The sequence below is a fragment of the Fusarium keratoplasticum genome, chromosome 6, assembly GCF_025433545.1.
Source record: "Fusarium keratoplasticum isolate Fu6.1 chromosome 6, whole genome shotgun sequence".
NCBI classification, from domain to species: domain Eukaryota; kingdom Fungi; phylum Ascomycota; class Sordariomycetes; order Hypocreales; family Nectriaceae; genus Fusarium; species Fusarium keratoplasticum.
Window position 1 is genome coordinate 1899623 of NC_070534.1, and position 25275 is coordinate 1924897.

Consider the following 25275-nt stretch of genomic DNA (forward strand, 5'->3'; position numbering starts at 1 on the left):
CTCTCTATACATGTCACCATTAACCAACTTTCGCCTATAGGTCAACTCAGTTCACTCCTGTCCCTCCTTTGCTTTCCTCTTCTTCTCTTTTTTGATCCTCAGCTCCTCTCGCCATTTAATCCCCCGAGCCATCAGGAGGATCATGGCTGGGCACCCAAGTAACAGTATCCCTGCCACCAGAGTAAACGCCCAACCCACACCCAAAGCATCAACCATGGGAACGATCGCGGCACTAGCTCCAGCTCCAATCAGACATCGAGTCAGATTGTTGGCGGCACTCGCGGTCCCTGGCTTTCCCGGGTGAATGTCAATTAGTAGTGAGCTGGTTGTGTTATTGAAGCCCACGATGCCAACTCCCATCAGGCCGCTTAGCACGCAGGGCACGGCGACGTGCGTCTTGGCGTCAACTGCCCAACCCCAGCCGATGAGCATGACGATTGACATGAGCATGAGTGGGAAACCGATTTCGAGTCGAGCGCGCTCAATTGGAAAGCCTGAAAGGTCTGGCTGACGGCTCTTCTCGTAGGGGATGCCCAGCTTGATGCAGTGACGCTCGAAGTTGCGGTTGGTGAAAGCACCAGCGATGAATGATGCGATTACAGAACCAGCTGCAATTGGAAGGAACATGAGACCGTTTTGGATCTCGTTGAAGCCGTAGATCCTCGAGAATAGAGTGGGCATGGCTGTAGCAATGCAGTAAAAGCCAGCAAAGCACAAACTGCTGAAGCCAAGCAACAGACCCGTCTCTTTCTCAAACAGCATCAAAACCGACTCGAGGACATTTGGCGCCTTGAATTTAAATGTCTTTTCCTTTTTAGAGCCGTGAGAAGCTTGGCGGCTGAGGTCGGGCTTGGCTGCTGACATCCGAGTCCGTCGGGATTTTAGTATCTGCCACAAAGACCGATACGCAGGGGGTGGAGGGATTGAACCGTCGCCCACGATGCGACGACATGTTTCTGGGTAGAATATGACGACGAGGGCGATGGCTACTCCGGCAAAGATTGTGAGGAACCAGAAGATGGATCTCCAGCCAAGGTACTGGGCGAGAAGGCCACCGATGACAGGGCCTAGAGCTGGGCCAAGGACGACAGGTACAGCAGTCAGGCCAATGTATTGGCCTCTTTCTGCAGAGGTGATGACATCTGCGACGACGGCGTAGCATAAAGTAACTGTGCTTGCAGAGCCAGCGGATTGAAGACACCGCAGACCCAAAAGGGCGCCATAGCTGGGTGTAAGCGCCAGTCCAATGTTGGCAGCGATGTAGAGGGTGAAGCAGACAACATATGCAGGTCTTCTCCCACCACTATCAGCCAGAGATCCAATAAACATGGGCGTGACACCCTGAAAGATCATGTAAGTCGTGACGCTGAGGTTGACCTGCGAGATGGTCACGTCCAGGTCTTTGGCGATGGCGGGCAAGGCTGGGAAGTAGATCTGGGCCGTCATGGGGGAGAACAGGGCGGTAGAGGCTGCTGCCAACACGATGAAGCGTTTTTGCCATGTCGTAAAGATTGAATAGGCAGGAGGTGCATCTTCAGTTGATGATTCAGGTTGTTTCTCCAGATCTTGGGTCATAGGGGGAGGTTGCTCCTCGTCTTCGCCAGGGTGGCGATCGGTACATGTCGAAGAAGCACTCATGGTCTGATGAATGCAAAGATAGAGTCAAGATGATCAATTCATACCATCCCAGTCAGTGTTTTCAAGAAAAAGAGAAGAGATCAAGCCATATAAATAATAAGGCGGTGTTCAGGAAAAAGATGAAAGTCCGTCCTCATGGGTGTCATAAGTGGGTTAATTCACACCCCATCGGCACCGACGTCGGCAAAATGGGGAGTCATGGACAAATCAACACACGCTCCTGATCGACTTGCAGCATTAAATGGTGTCGGATTGGCTGTAGGCAATGGAGATAGATGTGATATTTCCGAGACTAATATAACTGAGTGGTGATTGATGCGTTGATCGGGCTGTCGCTCGTCTCGTATGACGCGCATTCTCTCGTCGTCTTGGACTTTTGATACATGCCCTTGTCGGTGTGGTAGAAAGGCAGATGGTAAAAGCACAGGACACAGGATCACATAAGAACTTGAGGATGTACCTTGTTCATTTCGCTTGGCAATGGGCTCCTTTATCCATGGGTTGAAGATGCTTTACTGCGCCCGTTCCAGATCCCCTTTCAAGGCCCAATGCTCTGTCAAGGTCTGCCTATATAGACGATTATTCGCGTATATTTACCTGCAGGTGACCGTTCGACAGAATTAACATGTTTTATAAAGCTGTTTAAAACAACCAAGACATCACTCGCCAAAGGATGCTGTAAAGCTGAGAACACCAACGGTCTGATTGCCTGTACATACACATGAGGCTGACTCCTCTCTCACGCGACCTGAGTGAAACTTCCCCATTGTAGCTCGATCTCGACTTGGATTCGCTTCCAGGCCCAGTAAGCCTACCTAGATACAGCTACCGTGCCACGCTCATATCTAGACTGGTGTAACGTGATACTCAATACGTTTGCACCCGAGCCACTCACCTCAGCCTCAACAAATCGATGCGCTGAGACAAGGCGGAGCGTTTTGTGTACTGTCACACTTGTATATGTGAGAAATAATGAGTTAAGAAGGCCGCTTATAAATATCAAGCCTCCTCTCATGGCATTATTAACTTGCTCTACCCACCTAAGCTGCCCACCATGCCCGAATCAGCCAGCACTGATAGTCTGATGGCTCGACCAGTTTCACCTATAACTGACGATGACCACGACCTTTCCACAACATTTCTTAATGGGTCTGGTGGCCTCACTTTACAACCTCTGGGAAGTAGTTCGAGCGAGACTTCTTTGTCGCTCCGAGCGCGTTCATACTCAGCTGAGGAGCAAGACATTGAAGATTTGCCCGAGAATCCTGTGCAACATGCCAAAGGCCTACGAAATCTGATCTCGGACTGGAATCTAGAGTTATTGGCCCTGATTTCCAGCGCAGTCTCTCTCAGTGCTCTCATCATCCTCCTTGCTCGTCAGGATGGCCAACCACTCTCGACCTGGACTCTACCGCTGTCCCTCAACAAGGTGGTGTCCCTTCTTTTAGTCATCATCAAGACACCTCTCGCGTTTGTAGTTGGCACCTGTCTTGGTCAGGGAAAATGGGCCTGGTTTTTCAAGAGACAGGGTCCACGGTCTGCGTTCGTGGCCATCGAAGAAGCTGGCCGTGGTCCATTGGGAAGCCTCACTCTGATGTGGATGTGGAAGTTGAAATTCAGGCATGTACACATTGAAAACCATGCTCTTACCTGCCCCAAACTAACTCAATTAGGCATTGGGTATGCTTTGGAGCCGGCATCACAGTCGCGTTGCTCGCCATTGACCCATTCCTTCAGGGACTGGTTCAATATGTGGGCAAGATGTCCTCGACTGCTGAGAGTGGCGCATCTATGATGCGTAGCCATGGGCTTGACGTTGGTGAATGGTATGCTGAACTACCATACACCCTCCAATATCATGGCCAGAGTGTTCGTTTACGATGTTATCAGGGAATACATCAGGGTACGTTGGCCGTTGATTTCCGAGCCTATAGTACTGTTGTTAGCTGCGATTTTGTTTTCCGGCTGGGTTGTGATGGAGTCGCGAGGGATTGAGCTTGAGACGTTTAAGTCTGAGCCCCTTGAGATTCTTCTTAACGGGTTTGATGCCAAGTCGAGGGACTACTTGATGGTGACTCGTAAAGCTGGTCAGAATGTCGATGGTAAGATGATCCAGTTAGAGAAAGCGGTTGAGGGACCAGAGTTGAGGCTGAAGGATGAATAGTGTTTCTGGGAATGTGGGTTGATAATGGGAACCAAAGCCCAAGGAGAGCCTCCAGCTAGTTCAGCAACTGCTCATGAAACCATTCGCCCAACAGAGGGATCATAGCAGCGGAACAGTACCTTGGTCATGATCCACACGCCATTATGAATAGTAACTAACGAGTCCGTACCAATTAGACGGCCCGGAGAATAGTAGCGTCAGATTTCCTATTCGAACTCATCGCATACGAAGTGGATCGTCGTGGTGGAACGAGGCGGGCGGCCCGCCCGCCCGCCCGCCGAGCTCATGCATGAGGTTATCCACGATGGCATCAACCTAGGTGGAACCCCACTGCTCTTCTCTTCTCAAGCACTCCTGACTCCCAAAGCTCTACCAACATTACAAATCATGAGACTTCCTTCATTTTTATTTAACTGCAACCATGGCCCACGAGTTGACCTTCAGCTCACACAACTCCTTTTCTCTCAACTATGAGACCAACCCGAGCTCTTCGCTTTTTAAGCATGCCCACACAGACCCGAAAAGCCTTGGTAGTCAGAGATCACGCAGGGAAGCTCTCTCTGGTTCAGGAGCAGCTTCCCATGCCTCAACCCGGTCCAAACCAAGCACTTGTCAAGGTCTTTACCGCAGCACAAAACCCAACGGATGTGCTGTGTTTCGATAACAAGATTTTCGGCAACGGCGCTGTTTTAGGCTGTGACTTTACCGGAAAGGTCGAAGCCCTTGGAAGTAATGTCACGCGCTTGAAGGTTGGAGACACCATCGCCGGCCTTATCTGGGGAGGTATGTATTGGCTATTTGATAAAGTTGCTACTTAACTGACATCGCTAGGCGAGATCGAAGGCCAAGGAGCCTACAGTGAATACACACTTGCTGACGAGAAGATCTGCTTCAAAGTCCCTGACAACATCCCTCTCGAGCAGGCCGTCACTGTCCCGTTGGCAGCTACGACAGCTTGGTTGGCCTTATTTCGGTCCCAGAGCCTTGCCATTGACCGAACTGCAGGGTCAGATGTGCAATTGCTCATTTGGGCAGGAAGCAGTACGCAAATCCCCACGGTTTACAGAATTACGTTGACATTCAGGTATCAGCTAGTGTTGGGCTCTACGCTGTTCAGATTGCGGCCCTGTTCGGTTTTCAAGTTGCGACAGTGTGCAGTCCACGACATTTCCCACTTCTTCACTCTCATGGAGCCAAATACATCTTCGATTACAAAGATCCTGACGTAATTCAGAAGATCCGAAAGGCTCTTCCTGATATCAAGTACATCTTTGACACCATCGGGACTGAAAGCTCGTCCGGAAGGGCATCTCGAGCCATGAGTGATTCAGGGGGTGTTTTATGCACCGTCCGTCCGGGAAAGGAGTTCACTGGAAAGGTCACAGCGCGGACAAAGGTGACGTCGGTTCTTGTGTTTACCTCGTTTCTCAAGGACCACCAGATGGGCGCAACTCTTTTCCCGGTCAGTTTTTCTCGAATGATTTCTGGACTTTGCTCTAATACTCCCGTTCAGGCTTCTGAGGAGGATCACCAGCTTGCTTCTGAATTTTATGAAGAGCTCCCTTGCCTACTGTCTGAGAACAAAATCCGTCCGAATACTCCATGGGTTATCAATGGGCTCGATGGGATCACAGAGGGCTTTCAGGCTTACAGGGATGGTAAAATCTCTGGATACAAAGTCGTATATGATCTTGAGGGATAATCTTAGAAGGTGCTATGAATTAGCGAGACGGCTGTATTTTTTTCTTTACTTAAAATTGGCTTTCTTTACTATCTGACTTCAAATAGTACTGCTTAGCATAGGTTTGATTTTCAAATCTGAAAGTGGTAGTAACCTGGAATTAGCTGAGGAACAACTACCGGCAAATGGCGAACTTGGCTGCTGAGTAATGAGCAATGCCCACTTGAGGGGGCTTGACCGCACTGAGGCTAAAAAAGGGACACAAAAAGAAACATACAACACCCGGCATTCGCCAGTCGTCACCGACCTGACTACTACTCGGGCGCTCTTCAGGTTATCTATGGGAGAGCGGACGGGATCCCGAGTTCTCTAAAGGCTGTGGTCGTATGTACCTGTGACAAGATCAAACCGCATCATAACTGTGTTGCTGCAACTGGCCACACCCACTTGGATGCGATAGCGTGCAGCTGCTTGATAATGGCCCCTTCAGCGAGGCGGACTGCAATAGCATGCACCTTTTGTCGTCAGCGGTGAGTTTATGGATGGCTCTTTGGTGTGAGAGGCATTATCTAACATGCTGTCTTTGTATCAAAGAAAAAGGCGATGTGACGGTCGCCAACCACAATGCAACACGTGCCGTGAAAAGGGGCAACAATGTGTTTATACCGAGGCCGAGCCACAAGAGTAAGGATACAAGTTTAGCACCGCTTCTTTGAACATCAAATGACTAAGCTTTTGACAGTGAAGAAGGTCCTGTGACACAGTCAGCTCTCCTACAGCGTCTCAGTGCCATCGAAGCTCTTCTCAACCAACACTCGGCATCGATATCCGCTTTGGAAAGGAGATCTGAAACATCACCTACCTCGGCTTCATTGCCCAGAACGGAGCCAGCAAGCACAACGTCGAACAATGAGTCTCCTCTTACCTCCGGCGATGCCATATCTCACATTGCCCCTTTCTTGGCGGGTAAGACATCAGAGACGAGGTTTCTAAGCAACCAAGATGAAAACCTCCCCCCAATTACAATACCGCCAAAGCATCGGACGAGTGCAAGCCACCTTCTTCTCTTGCCCCAAATAGCACGTTTGACTGGTGACTATCCGGAAGACTATTTTTTCGGGCTTGAAAATGCTCGCCCACGTACCACTACTGCACATTTTCTGCTGGAAGGATCCACAAACTCCTTGAGCGAGCATCCCAATATCGACAAGTCCTCTTGGGATTCTTATGTCAACGTCTTTTTCGACATAGTTCAACCATTTCACCCTTTTCTCAACGACCATGAACTCAGAGCGCAGTGCGGAGAGGTAAGGAGCCAGGGTTTCGGCTCTGACTCCAAATCTGCTCTTGTCATGGCTGTATTGGCTTTGGGCTCAACAGTTTCAGCTCCAGTCGGGACGCCACCTCGCCAAGGCGATAGCTCCCCAATGGACGTTAGTAGATCAACCTCACCGGGATCCAGCAACCCAGACAGTACCATTGGCAACACCCTCATGCAAAGAGCATTGCGCATATTGTTTGCCTCTTGGATGGTATCGTTCGGTGGAGACGTCGTCATGTCCCAGGCATTGCTCCTGTGTGCCCTTTATTTCACCTATACGGTTGACCCCCTGATGGCTTGGCGACTCGTTCACATGGCTTCAACGAGTATCCAGCAAGTTTTGAACCAGTTAAGCCACCGGCGGATTCACTCAAGGGAATTTTACTAACTTTGGATCCTAGATGTCAAGACTTCTCGTCCAAGGATACACAGGTCCAAACCCTCACACGACTGAGTTGGGTATCCTTCATTTTGGAGAGGTATGCAGGACAAGGCCTGAGTTATCATGAGACATCAATGCTAATGTTCCTATCTAGTGATATCCTGGCCGAGTTTAACCAACCAAGAAGCGGAATCGAACTTCTTGTCGACAAACTGCCGTTCCCGAATTACGGAGGCCCTGCCTGCCCCAGTCATCTCTATGTCCTCGCCGAAATTTCAGCCAGACTATTGCTGAACCGCATTCACCACAGTCTCTTTTTCACGGATAATCTGACCATTTACACGGGAGGCAACCCGAGTGCCTCAGGTCAGGACCAATCATCCATACTACACCCAGATGCATCACTGGTTAGAGTCTGCAGTGAACTTGACCACCAACTTGAAACCTGGTACAATTCACTCCCCGAGATCATCAAGCCGAACCTTGGGGGCTCTCCAAGCGGTGACAAACTTGCATCTCTTTTGAGGCTGCGTTACTGGTCTGCTAAACAAGTCATCTTTCGAGCATTTGTGATCCACGTCACATCCATGGATGACGAGGTTGCTGACCAAGTTCCTCCTTCAGTGTTGGAGATGTGTCAAGTTTGCTTAAATGCCAGTCGCCTGTTCATCATGACTGCAGAGTATATACTCTCCCATCGAACACCGTACACATACAGCGTCGCTCAGTGGTGAGTTCCTCAAAACCAAAGCTCATTGGTATAGATTTATACGCAGGTTATTAATTTAAGAATGCAGTTGTCTAACAAACAGCCTCACACTCTCTATTGCGACACGTTCAAACGTGTTACTCGAGTTCATCGGCAGTGATATTTACAACCTCCTGCATCAGACGATAAAGCTTCTAGAACCATGGAGCGAAGACTGTCCTAGCATCAGGTCTGCGCTTCATATGGTGCAATTGGTAGAGCTTCGACTGAGTCAATACTATTAAAAGGTTGGGTCTTGGGCAAATTGTCTGCCAAGGTTGGAAGCATCGGAGTAGTTGAACCTTTATGCAATAAAGCTCCCGTTCTCGTAAAAAATAGCCGGCATTCTACACACAAGTATCGCTCTTTGAGTCACTTTCATAAGGGTGGATTTGAGTGAACTATTGCAAGGTAGCTCGGGATAGGATTCCAGTCTTTCCCACCGTTGTGCCTACTAAAACTTAATCTACCCCCTCAATTAAGCCTTCTGAAAACAGTACCAAGATGAGAGATTGAAATTTATTAAAGAGTGAAGTAGCAGCAACAGAAATGCTGCAAGAATGTCGATCATGGAAGGTGCAAGTGTGTAGGGTAAGCGACTTGGCAGCTCAGGCGGAAAGTGCGTTGTTCCGCTTCCGCGAGATCTGGCCTTATCATGTGAAGACGTGGAAATCATGATGGCGGCCCCTGTCGTCAGCTATCGTGTACTTGCAAGCTGTTCATGTCCACACAAATTTCATCATGGTAAGAAAAAGAGCGCTCGGTTCTCTCGAGGATATCGCCTTGCTAATATGCGCTTTTAGAATATCTCGTATAATTCTGCCTTGCGGCAGAGCAAGTCTCTCCGCGCGGAGCTCTCCAACCTCAACACCAAACCCCAAGCATCTCCAGCTGAGATCGGCAACGTGTCTGCCTCGATCGCCTCCTTCACCAAGACCCTCGACGAGTATCAGAGCCTCGCGCGCCAGGAGATCGTACCCAAAAAGCAGGATGAGGCATTCGAGCGAGTAAAGAGGTTCCGCGAGGACCTGTCCGACTTTCGATCGCAAGTCGATTCGCTAAAGAAGGTCCGCGAAGACGCACAGCATCAGGCCAATCGCACAGAACTACTCGGGCGAAGACCGTACAATGCGACACCCGAAAATCCTTATGCGAATGCTACTACGACAACGCAATCTACTTTTCAACCTCGACACTCATCCCATCCTAGCGGCCCCTTGACGACTGGCTCCCCCGACGAGATGCGTGAGGCGCATGCGTTCCGAGAGCAAAACTTCTTTGCAAACACGAATCAGGCGCTGGATGACTACATAGCCCGTGGGCAGGCAGTTCTTGGCGACCTTGGCCAGCAACGCGAGATGATGAAGAACACACAGAAGCGACTTTACAATGTGGCCAACACTCTGGGTGTTAGTGGAGACACCATTCGCATGGTCGAGCGGCGCGCGCGCGAGGATAAATGGATCTTCTTTGCCGGAGTGGTCATCTTCTTCCTGTTCTGCTGGCTGGTACTTCATTTCTTGCGATGATGATGGAAGGCGGTGCTGGGATGGGTTGAGAGAGTATATGTCTACTGGCATTGTACAGCATCAAGGCATCAGCGTTGGCGCTCAGGAGTTGACTTCTTTTTTGGGCGAGTTTGTTTTGGTCATGTCATACCACACCTCGAAGCGTATCAAGTACTGAGTCCAGGCCAAGAATATTTGAGCTTTCAGTTTATGCATTGCATTCATTACTAGTCGTGGTCTTCACCCTCGCCCTGTTTGAGCGCCACCGTGAAGAGTACGTCCTTGTCCGTCGTGACCTGCACGACCTGCACATCGGGCAGGATGTGGTTGCTCGTGCTGAGGCGTCCGCCAATCTCGGTGTGCCAGTCGGTCACGTCCCACTCGAAGCCATGCGTCGTGATGTTGGCGGGCTCCTTGAGAGGGATGATGCCAACGTGCTTGCCAAAGGAGTCCTCCTCGCCGTCCTCGCGGACCTGGATGTTGTGCGTGCCGGGCTTGAGCAGGAAGGTGAGGCTGAAGCCGGAGAGGAGGTAAATTCTGCCAGAGGCGTAGTTTGGGTCTGTCTGGAAGAGGTAGAGGTGGTGAAGCTGCGAGAGGCCTTGGTCAACGCGACCGCCGATGCCCCCGAGAGCGACGATATCGATTCCGTTGGGGTACTCTTTTCGAATCCAGTTGATGGCCTTGCCAAAGTCGGTTGACTCTTGGTCGGCGTCGTGGATGACGGTTGCAGGCGACGGTTGGGAAGAGTAGAAATTGCGAACTGCTGGGGTGAGAGAGTCGAGGTCGCCGATGATGAGCTGGAGGTTGGACTAGGAGGAGTTAATACCATACTCGGGCCCCAAGGGCCATCCATCTCATGATACACGTACGTATTTGCCGTGGAAGGATGAGAGCTTGTGGAGTCGGTTGGCTCCGCCATCGGCTGCCACTCTCACCGAAGCTGTATTCACTTAGCACCGCACATGGGAGCCATGTAGCGCAACATGAGCGATCAATAAAGCTACGTACAGTTCTTCCAGAGCTTGCGCAGGTTAACTCCATTCTTCAAAGGCTGGTTCAAGATGAGTAGAGCAAAGTCTTGAGGACTGTCGTATTCCTGCAGCAGCTTCGCGGGCCGCCATTCGAACGTCTGAGATGCCATGGTGTGAGATGTGATGTGTGAGGTGGAGGGCGAGGTGGTCTGATGATCCCCCTTGATGAGCGACTCGTCGGCAATAAAACGTGACTGTATTTGCTTTTTGGTCTCTGCCGGTGAATATGATGAGGGAGAGAGAGAGAGGGAGAATGGATGAATGCGAGACAAAGGCCCTTCCCCTCGTTTCCTGTGCGACAAGCTCTCTTTGGCTTCTCAACGGGCAGAGAGCAGCTGACTGACTTTTGTGCTAATTAAGCTTTGATGGCACAACGACCCGGCTCCAGCCAGAAAAATCAAGCCACGGGCTACCCCAAAAGCTCCCTTTATTTTGTGTCGAGGCGTTGAATGAGGCAATGATCAGAAATGAGTGGACGCCTCCTAGCTCAGATGTGGGGGAGTATTGACGGCTGATAAGATCCAGACGGGTGAAAGGCAGAGCTAAGGTGAAGCGAGGAGAGATGGTGTAATTGTTGGTGCTGAAAAGTAACAGAGCTGCTAAGAAGTGATTATTATCAAATAGAAAGCATTTGGTAGATATATATCTCTAAAATATGGTGCAATTCATCTAGCAAGCAACCTCATGATCACCTTCAACAGCCGTTATCATATCTTATCGGAGAATCTCGGCGGCTAAATCACGGCAACTTTTTTTTCCCTCAGCCGGAATCTCGGCGAACATTTCCAAGCATCATCCATCAATTCGAATTGCTCCACCGGGCTCCGGGTTTTGCTGACCAATTCCTCCTCCGTGTCTTGATTTCGAGCTTGAGCCTTTCCTTTTCGTTTCTTCTTCACATCCTGTAGACGTATTATCGCCATGTATCGTACAACCTTGCGATCGGCCTCGAGGCCTGTAATTGCTAGTCTGCGCTCCAGCACCCTCCGCGCCGCTCCGAGACGATTCGCTTCTACTGCTGCTCCTGCCGACAAGTCCCGGACATGGAAGAGCTCCGTTGCGCGATTGGGTCTGGCCGCTGCGGCTGTGTATTACTACAACACCAGCCCGGTCTTTGCTGAGGAGGCTGCTTGTGAGTATCAATGGTTTGGTACAAGGGCATGCGACTGACCTTGCGCTAGCACAAAAGATTGCCGCACCCGCTGCCTTTTCCGACGATGATCTTCCCACAGTCGACTCCGTTCTCGAGGAGAAGCGGAAACAGATCAAGAAGCAGAGCCCCGAAAAGAAGCCCGCCGAATCGCCCGAGCCCGAGACTGGTGCACAGAGCACAGTAGCCGCCGATGGATCACCCGCTGCATTGGAGGAGGAGGCCGGCCAGCAGGGCGCCTTTAACCCCGAGACTGGAGAGATCAACTGGGACTGCCCTTGCCTGGGTGGCATGGCTCATGGACCTTGCGGCGAGGAGTTCAAGACTGCCTTCAGTTGCTTCGTGTTCTCAACTGAGGAGCCCAAGGGAATGGACTGCATCGACAAGTTCCAGTATGTGAATTGTTCATGAGATATGCCTGGAGGTATGCTAATGGTTTGCTAGGGGCATGCAAGAGTGCTTCAAGAAGTACCCCGAGATTTATGGCGCTGAGCTAGCCGACGACGAGGACGGTGCCCCTACCCCCGACTTTGGCGACGAGCAGCCCGCCCCCGATGCCCAAAAGACTTCCGCCGAGCCCATCGCCCAATCCACACCAACGCCTCCTCCCCAAGAGGCTCAGAAGGAGTCACCAAAGGTCCAGCCCGAGGCTGCTCCCGTAGAAAAGAAGCCCGAGGAGGAGAAGAAGCCAGAAGAGCCCAAGGTTGAGGTGCCCAGGAAGACCTTGGAGTCGGAGCCTCTGCAATCCCACGACGCAACTGCTGCGAATGCAGAGATTAAGATTCTTGAGCAGGAGGCTGCACGAAAGAAGGCCGAGCAGAAGAAGTAAAAAAAAAAGGGTGTAAAAAAAACTATGGAGCGATGTGTTGGCGATGTACGTTTTGTAAGATATCTGGGATCTTGGCATAGGCGGATAGACGCCCATCTCTGTACCAACGCTGTATCATGAAGAGGACGGAACAGAAACGCCATGAATATGTAATAGACGTGATCACATCTCACATTCTCAATTGGCGAAGTGACAATATCTCGTCATAGGTACGGCTTCATCTTAGTTCATTTTCACTCTGGTGTGGTAGCTGTGTTACAATTATTGTGCCTGTGCGTGTATTGATTGAGATGGGTAATAAGCCGGTATCAAGACACTATCAAACAGTGCCAAACAATGCAACAAGAAACTGAGACATGTCACGCATCCTCGCACCAGCTCTTAGCAGGGAGATAGATGCGCGCCACCAGGCACAGTAGCCTTGTCCCCTGGCTACCTAGGAGGTTCATATACTCCTCGCTTCGCTTCATTATGTCGTTTTCTTCGGGGCCCCTCTAGGAACCACCCTTCTTGCCCTTGTACAGATACCGTCCAAGGACACCCTCCGCCGCGCTCACACTGGCGAGGATACCGGCACCGATGCCGACGGCCTTCCAGTCAAGCTTGCCCTTCTCGTACAGACCCCAGCCCTTGTAGCCCAGGTACGCACTCAGGCCGACAACGGTAGCAAAGTTGGCAATAACAAGGCCGGTAGCGCTGCCATCGGAAAGACGAGAAAATTGCCGGATCAGCCAGTTGTCGGTTTGGCGGGCCTTGGCGGCAGCGGCGTCACGCTTTCGCTTCTCCTCACGAGCCTCCTCTTCTCTCTCGATGCGAGCCGCTTGGGTCTCGGTCTTGACGGGCTGGTCGAGGAACTCGGAGTTGACGGTGTGCACAGACGGCAGGTCAACGTCGATGAGGGAAGCGGTGGAGGCGGACTCAGTGGAGATGATCTCAGGAGGCTGAGGAGCAGCAGCCTTGGAGGGGTTAGCTGGAGATCATGACTTTGAGGGTTTCGAAGCAAAACTCACGTCCTGGGGGGACTGCTTGGGTCCGCTGGCAGCAACGTCGGCGTAAGACACTGGAGGGGTTAGTGACTGTTCTCGGCCGAGAGGATGTAACTATGACGTCGAAACTTACTGATGACTTGTGTGATGTGAGGAGAGGTGTTGAGGGTGATTACTGAGAGTGGTATTGTCTCGCAAGACTATGGAATGAAGCAGTTTGACCGACAGAAGAGAAGCCGAGAAGTGGTGAGAGGAGGAAAATGGATGGATGGAGGAGAGCAGAAGATGGCGCCGCATGTGACGCTGATCACGAACCGCCCGCACTTTTGAAGCTACCGCGGCAGGCGATGACGTATGCGGCTCGAGACCCACTCTGGTCGGGATGGAGAGGAAAAGAGATGGACAAAGCAGGATTTTTAGTCGCAATTGGAGTCCAGGAACAAGAAAAAGGGACGAATTAAAAGGCGCAATTGGATAATCCGTGGTCATGATGAGGTTTGATCCAATTCTGTGTTTGCTAACCTCGGGTTTTGAGCAATTGAGTGCTGACTCATATTGGCTGTGTGTCTAACCTCTACCATCCCTTCCATGGAATCCATGCCTCTCTCACGATCCCTTCTTCATCAGCGACATAATACACGTAAAACGCCGCCGCAGTGATGCATGCGTGATTGCACCACAATTCGACCCGCTGCCCAACCTCGAAGTCGTCCTCGACCCTTCGTCCCTCCTCGCTGGTGCCCAAGATGCCGTGTTCCTGCGAGAGTCGCACCACGCCCCACGCCTGCTTGCCCACCACGCGGCCGAATCCGGTGAAGGCGCTCGCCTCGCGCGACAGCGCAATCACGCCCGCGTTGACGAGCGCCTCGTTCCTCTCCGGGTACACGCTGCACACCTCGGCCGCCACCGAGACGGCTTGCTGGGCTTCGGTCACCAGCCCCGTGGATACTTGCTGAAGGTCGTTGCTGGGGAAATTGCCTGCGTGGAGTTCGAGCTTGATGTTGGCTGGCAACGAAGCCTTGAGGCTCTCCACTACGTGTGCTGTTGGTGTGCTGCCCACCGAGATGACGATGTTGCGATCTGAGGGGAGGAGTTTGGCTGCCGAGAGCACGCTCGACACTTCAACGTTGAGGGTTTCCTCAGCTTCGTTTCGCGACCTGCCCGCGTACGAGTGTCCGGCGTGACAGTAAAATCCGTAGATGCTAACTGCCGATGACTTTTCGGCGCGCTCTACCAGGCTATGGAGGGCTTGGCTGTTGGTCTCCACCCCCGCTCGGTGCGAGCCGACATCTAGCTTGACAAAGATGTCCCAGGGCTGTTTGCTCAAGTCCGACTGCTCGAGGAGCGCTATTTGCTGCTCATTGTCCACCATGAGGAGGATGCGTAGTGATTTTCGGAGCTCAACCAGTCTTGGCAGAACACTAGGGTAGACAGGAAGACCGTAGAGACACTGTGTACTCACTCAGTTTCTCCTCCATCTTGCTACTTTGCGGGGAATCCTTACCTCGTCTAGGATGCCCTCTTTCACCAGGGGCAGGGCACCCTGGATCTCGGGAATGGTGGAGGCGACAATACCCCTGTATTTGCCGCCCGCGAGCATCATCCTCGTCACCTCGAGGGACTACAGAACCGGTAAGCTTTCTGGAGTGGTCAATTGCTTGTAAAACATACCTTGAGCGTTTTTACATGAGGTCTGAAACCGATGCCGAGCTTCTCGACGTCGCGGTGTAGGGTATCGACATTGTGCTTGAGGACGGGGAGATTGATGACGAGGGATGGCGTGGGGAGCTCGGAAATGGGCTTTCCGATGTAGGATTTGTAGTTTTCGAGTGAGTGATCCATGATTGAAGTCTTGAATGAGCTTTGTGTATGTTGGATGAGGATGATGGTTGAGTTGGACGTGGGGTTGAGGAGGGGGGAGTCGACGCTCTATATGCCGCAGCTTGAACTGAAAGCACAACGCTCTCGGATCTTGATGTTCTACAAGTAAAGGAGAAGAATAATTGAATGCGTGAATTGTCGCGTTCCTCAAAGTGAGGAGGCCATGGGTCAAGTAGTTGCGCTGGCGGTGTCTAGATGTAGGGCCGATTACTAACTCACCGCGGTAAAGTGTTTGATTCGCCGCGGGAAACACGCTCGATAACGATGGGGCCGCTGTTTGAGGTGTTTACCAGGTTCAGTCAATTGAGTTGTTTTATGGAAAGCTGATTGAATATTCTTTTAACTCTTGAATTTTCTAGGGTTCTTGTTGGCATGAACTGAAGCATGATTAATGAGGAAAAGTGAGAGTGAATATGGTTCGCGGCTGCATGCTGAATAGCTTCAAGGATCGTGATGATGGGGCTGGAGTATTTAACGATGATATCTATATGCTTAAGAGCGTGAGTAAAGTTTCCTTAAATAAAATTTTGGGTGTGATATTTCAATCGTCAGAAAGGACATTCTGCTTCACTTTTTAAATTCCGTCGAGACCGAGAACAATCCGAGGAGTCCTACTTCGTCATTTGTTGAATATGATTTATTTATTAGACACTATCCATCAGTCTCGTTCCGTCGTATACCATTATGGTCGAGGCGTCCATGATCCAAAACGTCAAAGTAAAGATGGTGGACCAGGCTCATTTTTCTTCCGGTATCACACCTCTCGATCTCAATATCGGACCAAGTTCCTTGAGCCTCACTGGCTTCGTCAGGAACAGGTCCACACCGCTCACCATCGCCTCTCGTTGTGCTTCTTCAGAAGCTAGCCCGGTTAGGGCCAGTATAAGGGCAGGTCTCAGACCGTGCCGTTGTTCGAAAGCTCTGATCCTCCGCGTGGCTTCAAAGCCGTCCATGATAGGCATGGAAATGTCCATTAAGATACAGACGTAGCGTCCGGAATCCATTTCATAGGCCGAGAGGGCTTCTTGACCGTTTGTTGCGGTCTGGTAGGGCTGCTTGAGCTTCTTCATGTAGGATGTTAGAATCTTGAGGTTGATAAAGTTGTCGTCTACGAGGAGGAATTCCGGCGCGGCAAAGTAATCTTGGGACGGACTTGGTGTCTCCTCGGAGCTGAGAGGGAAAGGTGTCCCGGGGCTAACAATAGGAGAAGGAATGTTATCTGCCCTGTCCCTTTCGGGTTCTGTCGTAGTTTGTGTTGTAGTAGTGGGTGGCATTGCGCTTGTCTGAGCGACTGTCCATCGATGGAGGGCGAGAGAAAAAGCTCTTGCCAGCTTGCGGGGACCAAGGCTGTACGAGGTCAGCTAACGTTTTGAGGATCGATGAGTTGCAAGAAACTTACGGTTGAGAGATAAACTCAAATATCCCCGGACGTGGAGTGGCCTTGGTACCTGTTGCGTATTGATACGCAGTCTGAGCGTTGGCGCAAAGAACAACACCAGGGACATCGGTCAGCGGCTCTTGCGTAGAGACTGGTTGCTCAAGCCTATCCTCGGACCAAATGATAAGATCTGGTACAAGCTGCTTCGACTCTAGCTCAGAGTTCACCTCCATGTGCATCCAGTCACGACAGATGTTTTGCACCAGCACATCTGGAGTTTCCATCGTGGTTGAAGGGGAGGCTCCGTCAGGGGCTTGGTGCTTGCTAAAGTCGAGCATCCTGACGCGCAGGCCACAAAGTTTGCGAAGTTGACTCTCAAATTCCTCCTCGCTCTCCGCCAACGGGGTGGCGGGCTCAGGGCGAGACACTTCCAACGTCATGGGTAGTGTGACGGTTACTGTAGTTCCAACCCCTATCCGGCTGCTCACCGAGATGTTGCCGCCAAGGTGTGTTGTCATCTGCTTCACAAAGCTGAGACCGACTCCCGTGCCCGATGAAAGGTAGTTTTCCTGCGCAAACGGCTTGAAGATGCTGTTCTGCAGAAAGTCCTGTCCGATCCCCACTCCTGTGTCTGAGACGGTTAGGGTTACCCAGCGTTCCTTGCTGTCAGCGCACAAAACGTTTGATTGCTGGAGAGAGACCTTGATGAGGCCTCGGTGCGTGTACTTGAGGGAGTTGCCAAATAGATTCATGACAATCCGACGCATTGGGCCGGGATGCGTGTAGAACGCCCACGAGCAGGATGGATCGACGGTCAGAAATACAGCGACATCTCCAAAGCTTGTCTCAACACTGCCTGTTGTCACAGAAGGACCGAGTTCTTCCATGGCCTGCATGGAATCAAGTCGGCGGATTGAAGTGATGTCGTGGTGGCCGGCTCGGTTGGGCGACTGTCTGGATAGCTGCGCAATGGAGAGGTGCTGGAAGTTGAAGCCCGCATATACACTCTCCATGACCTCTTCGACAAGGATGTCCAGATGAACTGTTTTGCAGAATGGCTTCATGGCGGTCATGAATGAGGAAGCTCTGTTAAGGCCCTGCCCATCGGCCTTGGCGTCCTGCGGGACTTCATGAGAGGCGAGGCTGTTGACTTTGGAGTATTCGAGGAGGTGGTCGATGGTGTCGGATAGTGTCCGGCAGCATGTCTCGATGGTGTGTACTATGTTTTGCTGCGGAACGCTAAGACAAGTGTCGTTCAACAGCTCGACACTCAGGACGGCGCCATGGAGGGGCGATCGCAACTCGTGGGAGAGTGAACCCAGTGCATCAGACTTGGCCTTGTCCGACGCTATGGTTTCGATCCTAAAGGCCTCAGACGCAGCCAAGACGCCGAGAGCACGAAGGTAAGTAAGGTCGAGGTCGAGGGTAAAGGTACGGTTTGGTGCAAGCGTGTGGACGAAGCCGCCAGCGGACCAGCGCTCCTTTCGCGGGTCCCAAATAGGCACAAAAGCCACGCTGCGGGCGTTCGGGAATGTTTCGAGGAGAAGAGTTGCTTCTTTCGGTTGAAGTCGTGGTTTCTCGCCTTGTCTAGCTGCAAAGGGCTGCCACTTTGGCATGCCGGGTGCCTCAGACTCGTAGCCGATGTAGGGAGAAAGAGGGGAGTCCGCTTTGGAGTCTTCGGGTAGGTCGTCTGGTTGAAGCTCACCGTTGACCCCAAAGTTGAAGACCTGGCCCTTTGGGTACCGTCGAATCATGCGCGCGAGAAGAGTTTGAGGTAGCGGTACGTGTGTGGCCTCGATAGCGTCGTCCGGGGTGGGAGTGTTGACGTCCGACGTGCCGAGGATTTGGCATGGCGACATTGGGCGTTCTTCGGAAGATACGACAGTGTGGGCGCTCTCGCTTCCGCTGTAGCTAAAGGTTGAAGGCCGACGAGTTGCTAGATACTCGTCTGCTAGGCCCCGAGGAGAAGTCGAAAACTCGAGGAGGTCAGCGTTGAGGAAGAGACATCCATCGACCTCGAGGGCATTCTGAACAATGTCTGCAGCTTTGGAAAAGACCTCGTTTGTGGTTTTTGGAGAGCGTTTTGAGTCCTGCGTCGTCTCTTGCTTCATTGGCGACATCCCCGAATCTGACTGATGAGTAGTTTGTCGTGGACTGGTCACAGTTGTTGGCAAATCAGCACTCGATGAAGCCGTATCCTGTAGAGTAATTGCCTCGACGGCGCCTGCTAGGTCCATAGGTTGTTTCTCCTCCAAGGGGCCAGGGGACTTGATGGTTTCCGGAGTACTTGTAGACTGCTCCCCGGAAAAGGCCGAGTTGTTCTCGACAAAATCTCGCAAGCCCCTGCTCATGCGTTCGGTACGCCTCTGGGGCTTTCGTAGACTGGTAGCCTCAAGGTGTCCCATGACTGCCCTGGACAATTCTTGAAGAAGCCGTGAGTGTTGGTCGTTCCATGCAGCTCCAGGACTCGTGTCGATGACACAGAGGACGCCGATGTTGACGCCCCTATCGGTGCGGATGGGCACGGCGGCGTAGAACCTAGATTGGCTGCCAGGTTGACAGTAGGGCTTGGAGGCGAAGCGTAGATCGGAGACGAGGTCTTCAACCACGAGGACGGGCAACTCGTCGTCAGTGTTGCCGTCGACAAAGTACCCGAACTCGTCGCCACAGAGGGTGTGCTCGCAGACACCATGGACACGGGGGATTGCAGTGCCGCATAACCAGAGAGACTCATAATTGCGGGCACTCTCGGATAAGCTGGGGATTAGAGAGATGGTTGGTGTAGCTTCTGCAACGATATACTGGTAGGACTGGTCAAACAGGGAGATAAGCGACCGCGCCGTACCAGTCTGGCTGGCGGCGAGTCGAGCCAGAGCAGTCAAAATAGCATCAGGACAGGTAACGAGCTCAGAACTCGGGATGGGAGCTCCAGAGTCGTTGAATTTCACGTTGGCGAACAGGGCATCGTCGTATCTGGCAGCTTGGTTAGCCATGCAGGTAGGAAAGTGAATGGGGAGGCCGTGTCACCTAAACGTCTCTCTTTCTCGAGTGGCCTCGCAGACGAGCGTCCTCTTAGGGACCCCTGCTCCCTCGATCGCAGCCATCGTATCGACTCGGGCCCTCGTATCGTAGAGCTGTAAGTGACATGGGTGGAGGGCAAGGTAGAGATGACGGCAACGACAGCAGTCCTCGAAGCAGGACAAAGAAGCTCTCGATCTCTCATGAATTAGCATACGATATGCAGCATCGGATTTCCAAATTTGCCCCCTCCTTCTCCCAACGAAAAAAGAGAATCCCAGGGATTGCTTTTGCTTTGGAGACGCGAGTGGTCTAGACCGGGCGATTCTGCAGCAGTCGCCACCCTTAGCCGAGACCCTTGCGGGTTGCCCAGGTCCCCCCGTCAGCATGGCGTATTTTTAACGCACGATGCGGGCGATTGCTGTTTCGTTTTGGTACATGGCGGTACCTCTGTGTGCCATTGGCGGGAAACGGGCTTTCTGATCGCCAGGGGAGTGACGGGAAAAGGGAATCGACGCCGGTCCACTCGGTTGGATTCGGGAGTTTTCGAGGTTGTGGATAAAGGCTTGGCTTGTGGAGGCGAGTTGGACGGAGACAACCACTGCATGTGATGGCACTGGGCTTGCATTCAAGTCTTGCATAACCGATCTGGTGGCTTTTGACAACATGGCCATTGCTGGTAATTCAAGTCAAGTTATTTGACATATGCCATTATTCGAGGCCAGGTCTCTCGGTTAGATGTGAGACACAATGGCCCATTCTAATGTCGCTTGGTTATCAGTGACAACTAGCAACAACTTTAAGTTGCCGTCCAATGACACTAAAAAGTGCACACGTGTATCTGAAAGGTTCCCTGCATACCATGACTCATTCGATTCCCGTCCACGCAAGCAACTGGTTTAAGAAAGTTGCCACAGCGGCCATTGCCTCATGACCTCCAGCCTTAGTGACATTCCAGGTTCTTTGTAACGCACTAATTTACCCGTGGAATTGACACCTATCACAGGGGCGTGTCCAATGGTTGCGGCTTACCTTTTCTATCTTGCGAACTTGCCAAGACTTTGACTATGCCTCCTCGACAACGTCAAAAACGCAACCTTTCAAAACCAAGGTACCAGCTGGGCCTTCTTTGCCAAGCTGGATTTAAGACATCGAGGGATAACCCTGGGGATTGCAACGTCACGTGAAGGGCCGAGACACTAATTAAACTCTACCCACAACCAAACCCCAACTTGGCCGGATGTTCCTCCTCTTCCCCGATGCAACTTTTGTGAACAAGAACCAACTGCAAGAGGCGATAACAATACGCTTGGGAATATGCCGTTCCCAATTGCACTCCCCCAGTTCGCTCTGGCGTCAACTATGTGCCTCTCTCTATCAGGAACCTATGTAGCCCTCTCTCCTCCCCAGCAGGCCAAACTCGTCACGAAGTCGGCCCCTTCAAGCGGCGACTCGATGCGATGGCTGCGCCTCACAGAAAAACACAGCACCAAGGTCATCCTGGCCCCTTTAGGTCTGCTAGGGCTGCATACCTCGAGCTTGGTATTGCTATATCACAAGTCGCAGCCAGAGATGATCCTCCCGTACATTTTGAACGGACTTGATACAGATCTCATAACATGGTCAAAAGCAACCTCGATACCGCTGGCTCTCATCCTCTGTGTCGGAGTCCCTCTACGCTTAGCATCTTATGCTTCACTGGGCCGCAATTTCACGTTTGCCCTGACTGAGCCGGATCAACTAAAGACAACTGGAATCTACCGTTACCTGCAGCACCCGAGCTACACGGGACTCGCAATTCTCGCCGTGTGCAACGTACTGCTGCTGGGGAGGACAGATGGAGTTCTCAGTTGCTGGATCCCATGGTCATGGCATGGTGTTGCGAGTCGCTTGATGTGGGGGTTGGTCCCTGCTGGATTGTCAGTGATTATGTTTGGCATCTGGACACGGGTTAAGGAGGAAGAACGGATGCTGCAGGCCACGTTTGGCCAGGAATGGGAACGGTGGCATCAGAGAACGGCACGGTTCATTCCTTGGGTTCTGTAATCTCATACATCTCAGCAACTTTGCAGTACGTCGAAAACCGGCTTGACTACTTTGAAAAGGACTTTGATCCATATTGATATTAGAAATATACATGGGACTCTTCGGTGACGCCAACCGGTGTCTATGAAAGCACGAGTTCTGATGAACGCGGGCTTTGGGATTCTCTCCTGAAATCCTAAATGACAGGATTCGAACCAAATTATTCACTATTATAACATGACGAAGCCTGATTGGACTGAGAATCGAAGTTTTTCCAAGGTCTACCTGCGACCGTCTATGACTAGAATTACAATAGCAGGAAGGCTATGCTTGAGGTGTAGGAATGATAACAGAACGGTAATAGAATGATATGATGCGTTGTACACCAGAACCAGCTGGCAATTGTTTCTTTTTCCCGAAGGCGAATGGAAGGGTTTCTTTGCCTTGTGCTCTTGCCCAAGGTCTTCTCTTTAGTTTGTCAAATCTCTGATCGACCGAATCTGCTTTTTGTTTCTTCAACTTTAAACGGTCTCGGTGCGCGCGTCCTTGGCTCCGTTTCCGTCAGCAGTAGTTGGGTTATCAAGCAGTTCGAACTCGGAGGTATCCTTATCCTCTCGCGTGACCAAGTTCTTCTCCAGCAGAACGAATAGAAAGCCAGCACCAGCAAAGGCCAATGAGACGTACCAGACCCTCTTCAAACTTTCCTCGTATAGAGTAATAATGGCATCTTGAATCTCCTCTGGGAAAGAATTGATAAAGGCTCGTGATGCCTTCTCGTATGCTTGACCTCGCTCCAGTCCTGCCTGTAGCTCAGGGTCGTTCACCGCCTCCGTGGTTGCCAGGAGCTGATCGAAGCGGTTTCCAAAGACAGCAGCGGGCACGCTCACGGCAAAGATGGTGGCGACACTTCTCACAAAGGCAAAGGCACCCGTGCTCGCCGCGTTGAGGCTGTCGGGAATGTCGGCCTGGATGGCTGTCAAGAGGGAAGGGTTTGGCATGCCGATTGACCATCCGAAGATGAGCTGAAGAATGACCCAAACCGCCATGCTTGAGTTGCGATCGAGGAGGGTAAATGTCCCGACAGAGATTATCTGGAGGGCAAAGCTGGCGATATGGACGGCCTTGAAGCGACCGAGCTTGCTGACCACGATTCCACCAATCAAGCCGCTAACGCAAAAGGTGACTGAGAACGGGATGATCTGTACTCCAGAGCGGGAAGGGGTTGAACGCTTCGCCGCTTGAAAGTAGACGGGAAGGAAGTACAGAGGTGCGTACGAGAGCATGAGCTGCATAAAGGTTGCTAGGAAGGCTGCGACCGAGGTTCTGTTTCCGAACAGGGCTTTGGGCATGGCGGGATGCTTGCAAAGAGGCGAGACTTGGTAGACAAAGAAGGCGACAATGCCGATTATCCCGATGATGAAGCTGACTATGATGGCGGGAGCTGACCACTCGTACCGCGTTCCTCCATACGTCAAGGCGTAGAGTAACGAGGAGATCGACCCGCAGAGGATGAAAAGTCCGATAAAATCAATCTTCTTGAGACTCTCCTTGGTAGACTCGCCATTTTTTGGCCGTTGCACATTGAGGAACAGGAACAACAGCACCAAACAGAGCCCGCAGAATGGGAGATTAATGTAAAAGACCCATCTCCACGATGCTCGATCAACCAAGATGCCACCTAGGAAAGGACCAGCCACGGATCCCAGGACGATGAAGAAGAACATCAGCCCCATGAATTGTCCACGCTCTCGTAGCGGGAGGAGGTCGCAGATGATGATCTCAACAAGGACGTTGATTCCTGCTGCCCCGAGCCCCTGGATAGTTCGGCCGCCGATTAGCATGCTTGCTGAGGTTGCTCCTCCGCAGATGCCACTGCCCAAGGCGAAGATTCCCAAGGCTGTGATCATGGGCCATCGTCGGCCCCAGATATCGGCCAATTGGCTGTAAAGGGGCTGCACAGCCGCACTGATAGGTGTGAGCTTGTATTCAGGGGAAGCACCAAGTTCTTACCTGGTGAGGAAAAAGACATTCACCATCCAGATGTAGTCTTCCCCTGCATTCACAGCGCGGGAGATGGAAGGCAAAGCCGTCGAGACAACGGCACCCTCGAGAGCGCTCAAGAAGGCCGAAATGGAGAGCGAAATAAAGACAGCCCAGAAGCGCCATCCACGACCAGTCTTAGGCTTTTCGGCAGGAGGAGGTTGAGCCTCGGGCACATCTTGAGGCATATCGGGCTCTTGATGAATGTTTTGACTTCCAGAAGACATCAGTTCTCGCTGGCTGCTGCGGCTCATGATGATATGGGCTCTCTCCTCAGGGGTCGATCGGACGATGTCGAGTTTAAAAAGAAGTGATTGATTTTGCCAACACTATGGACTCGCATCTTTCCTGCCATCCTAAGAACCTCTCTTTTATCACATACCTCATGGCGGGAGGCTGGTGATGGCCTGCCAATGTTTAAGATTAGAAATGGGTTGCGTGGTTACGATTTACGCGTTTGTGATCCACAAGATGAGTAGGCAGCCAAAAAAAGGCCTGTATCATGTTACCGTGCTGAGGTTCAAGAATGGATGCCTTGGGATCTGGGCGGCGATATTCTTGGCATATTAGAACTTCGAGCTCGCGCTTATGGCAAATACTGGAAGCCTAAGCGAGCATCATTTGTGGCGCGTAGTAAACGAAACAATGAGGCGAAGGAGGGGCACCGAGGCTTGTTTTTAAAGGTTGCCTGGAACACGCCTGGGGTTGAATACGCCTGAATACGCCAGGATACGCCGGACTTTTTGAATTGTCTACCCAATCAGGCTACACACTTCTTGGCATTGCTTAAGGGTGTTTCCCGCCCTTTTGCAAGGCTTGTGGATCGGTGCGCAAAATGATGCTGTTTTCGGGACCCCTGAAGGCTCGGTTGGAGCGGGCAACTCCACTGCGGCTCACGCCACGAAGCAGCGATGTAGGTTAATTAGACAACGACGGAGATTCCGAGTCCAAATTGAGGCTTCATACTTGACTCTTGTTCATTACTGGTCCAAAGACAATAGGCAGAATCTTTGAGATTATGTACTCTCGCTCGTTAGCTCTCGATACAACTCCTTAATGCACTCTTAGGAGCAATGGCGTGTCGAGAAAAAGGGCACTAAGGAGTACTACTTGCTCTAGGGTATGTTGCGTTACTATCTATCTTGCGAGCGCCCTTGCTATGCTGCTTGTTTTACAAAATTACCTTAAACCCGATACTTAACACCTTGATTTGTAATGCTTTAATGTTGTGTTACTTCCGTTGGGTCTCTCAGAAGCCCACTCTCCACCCTTTCTTTGAGCCCTTGACCAAGCTTCAACGTTAAGACATTCCAGACACCTCGATTTGTAATACCCTAACGTGAGTACTTGGTCAAAAGGCTGCACAAGGCCAGGGGGCGGGGGCCGGACTTCCGCTATCCTCAGCCAACCATGAGTACAGCTGGGGATAACGTTACTGTTACCGGTCTCAATTGCACAGCATCGCCACACCCTATAAGAAGAAGAAGGGAACGCT

General features: G+C 51.6%; 10 protein-coding genes across 10 annotated transcripts; 5 read left to right on the forward strand and 5 right to left on the reverse strand.

The window, feature by feature from the left end:
• Positions 1-51: 51 nt before the first annotated feature.
• NCS57_00855100 (MFS domain-containing protein) lies at positions 52-1638 on the reverse strand (the record flags this gene model as incomplete). The annotated part of the gene is made up of 1 exon (XM_053058362.1): positions 52-1638. The coding sequence occupies one exon, from the start codon at positions 1636-1638 to the stop codon at positions 52-54; it is 1587 nt and encodes a 528-aa protein (XP_052912193.1).
• A 1054-nt stretch (positions 1639-2692) lies between these two features.
• NCS57_00855200 (uncharacterized protein) lies at positions 2693-3802 on the forward strand (the record flags this gene model as incomplete). The annotated part of the gene is made up of 3 exons (XM_053058363.1): positions 2693-3258; positions 3312-3541; positions 3585-3802. The coding sequence occupies 3 exons, from the start codon at positions 2693-2695 to the stop codon at positions 3800-3802; spliced, it is 1014 nt and encodes a 337-aa protein (XP_052912194.1).
• A 503-nt stretch (positions 3803-4305) lies between these two features.
• Positions 4306-5504, forward strand: NCS57_00855300 (PKS-ER domain-containing protein; the record flags this gene model as incomplete). Its single annotated transcript, XM_053058364.1, has 4 exons — positions 4306-4585; positions 4634-4843; positions 4894-5264; positions 5316-5504. 4 exons carry the CDS (start codon positions 4306-4308, stop codon positions 5502-5504), a joined length of 1050 nt encoding a protein of 349 aa, XP_052912195.1.
• A 1535-nt stretch (positions 5505-7039) lies between these two features.
• Positions 7040-8179, forward strand: NCS57_00855400 (uncharacterized protein; the record flags this gene model as incomplete). The annotated part of the gene is made up of 4 exons (XM_053058365.1): positions 7040-7152; positions 7206-7283; positions 7341-7916; positions 7999-8179. The coding sequence occupies 4 exons, from the start codon at positions 7040-7042 to the stop codon at positions 8177-8179; spliced, it is 948 nt and encodes a 315-aa protein (XP_052912196.1).
• Positions 8180-8630: 451 nt separating this feature from the next.
• Positions 8631-9463, forward strand: NCS57_00855500 (Protein transport protein BOS1; the record flags this gene model as incomplete). Its single annotated transcript, XM_053058366.1, has 2 exons — positions 8631-8678; positions 8738-9463. Exons 1-2 carry the CDS (start codon positions 8676-8678, stop codon positions 9461-9463), a joined length of 729 nt encoding a protein of 242 aa, XP_052912197.1. The 5' UTR covers positions 8631-8675.
• Positions 9464-9669: 206 nt separating this feature from the next.
• Positions 9670-10583, reverse strand: NCS57_00855600 (Thiamine pyrophosphokinase; the record flags this gene model as incomplete). The annotated part of the gene is made up of 3 exons (XM_053058367.1): positions 9670-10251; positions 10312-10382; positions 10451-10583. 3 exons carry the CDS (start codon positions 10581-10583, stop codon positions 9670-9672), a joined length of 786 nt encoding a protein of 261 aa, XP_052912198.1.
• Positions 10584-11394: 811 nt separating this feature from the next.
• On the forward strand, positions 11395-12452 carry NCS57_00855700 (Mitochondrial intermembrane space import and assembly protein 40; the record flags this gene model as incomplete). Its single annotated transcript, XM_053058368.1, has 3 exons — positions 11395-11605; positions 11655-12015; positions 12068-12452. 3 exons carry the CDS (start codon positions 11395-11397, stop codon positions 12450-12452), a joined length of 957 nt encoding a protein of 318 aa, XP_052912199.1.
• Positions 12453-12946: 494 nt separating this feature from the next.
• On the reverse strand, positions 12947-15280 carry NCS57_00855800 (D-ser-dehydrat domain-containing protein; the record flags this gene model as incomplete). The annotated part of the gene is made up of 6 exons (XM_053058369.1): positions 12947-13408; positions 13463-13512; positions 13572-13638; positions 14049-14888; positions 14943-15059; positions 15110-15280. 6 exons carry the CDS (start codon positions 15278-15280, stop codon positions 12947-12949), a joined length of 1707 nt encoding a protein of 568 aa, XP_052912200.1.
• Positions 15281-16056: 776 nt separating this feature from the next.
• Positions 16057-19927, reverse strand: NCS57_00855900 (uncharacterized protein; the record flags this gene model as incomplete). The annotated part of the gene is made up of 3 exons (XM_053058370.1): positions 19725-19927; positions 16719-19670; positions 16057-16666 (listed from the first exon to the last, which is right to left on the reverse strand). Exons 1-3 carry the CDS (start codon positions 19799-19801, stop codon positions 16057-16059), a joined length of 3639 nt encoding a protein of 1212 aa, XP_052912201.1. The 5' UTR covers positions 19802-19927.
• A 2334-nt stretch (positions 19928-22261) lies between these two features.
• On the reverse strand, positions 22262-24034 carry NCS57_00856000 (MFS domain-containing protein; the record flags this gene model as incomplete). The annotated part of the gene is made up of 2 exons (XM_053058371.1): positions 22262-23705; positions 23751-24034. 2 exons carry the CDS (start codon positions 24032-24034, stop codon positions 22262-22264), a joined length of 1728 nt encoding a protein of 575 aa, XP_052912202.1.
• Positions 24035-25275: the final 1241 nt, after the last annotated feature.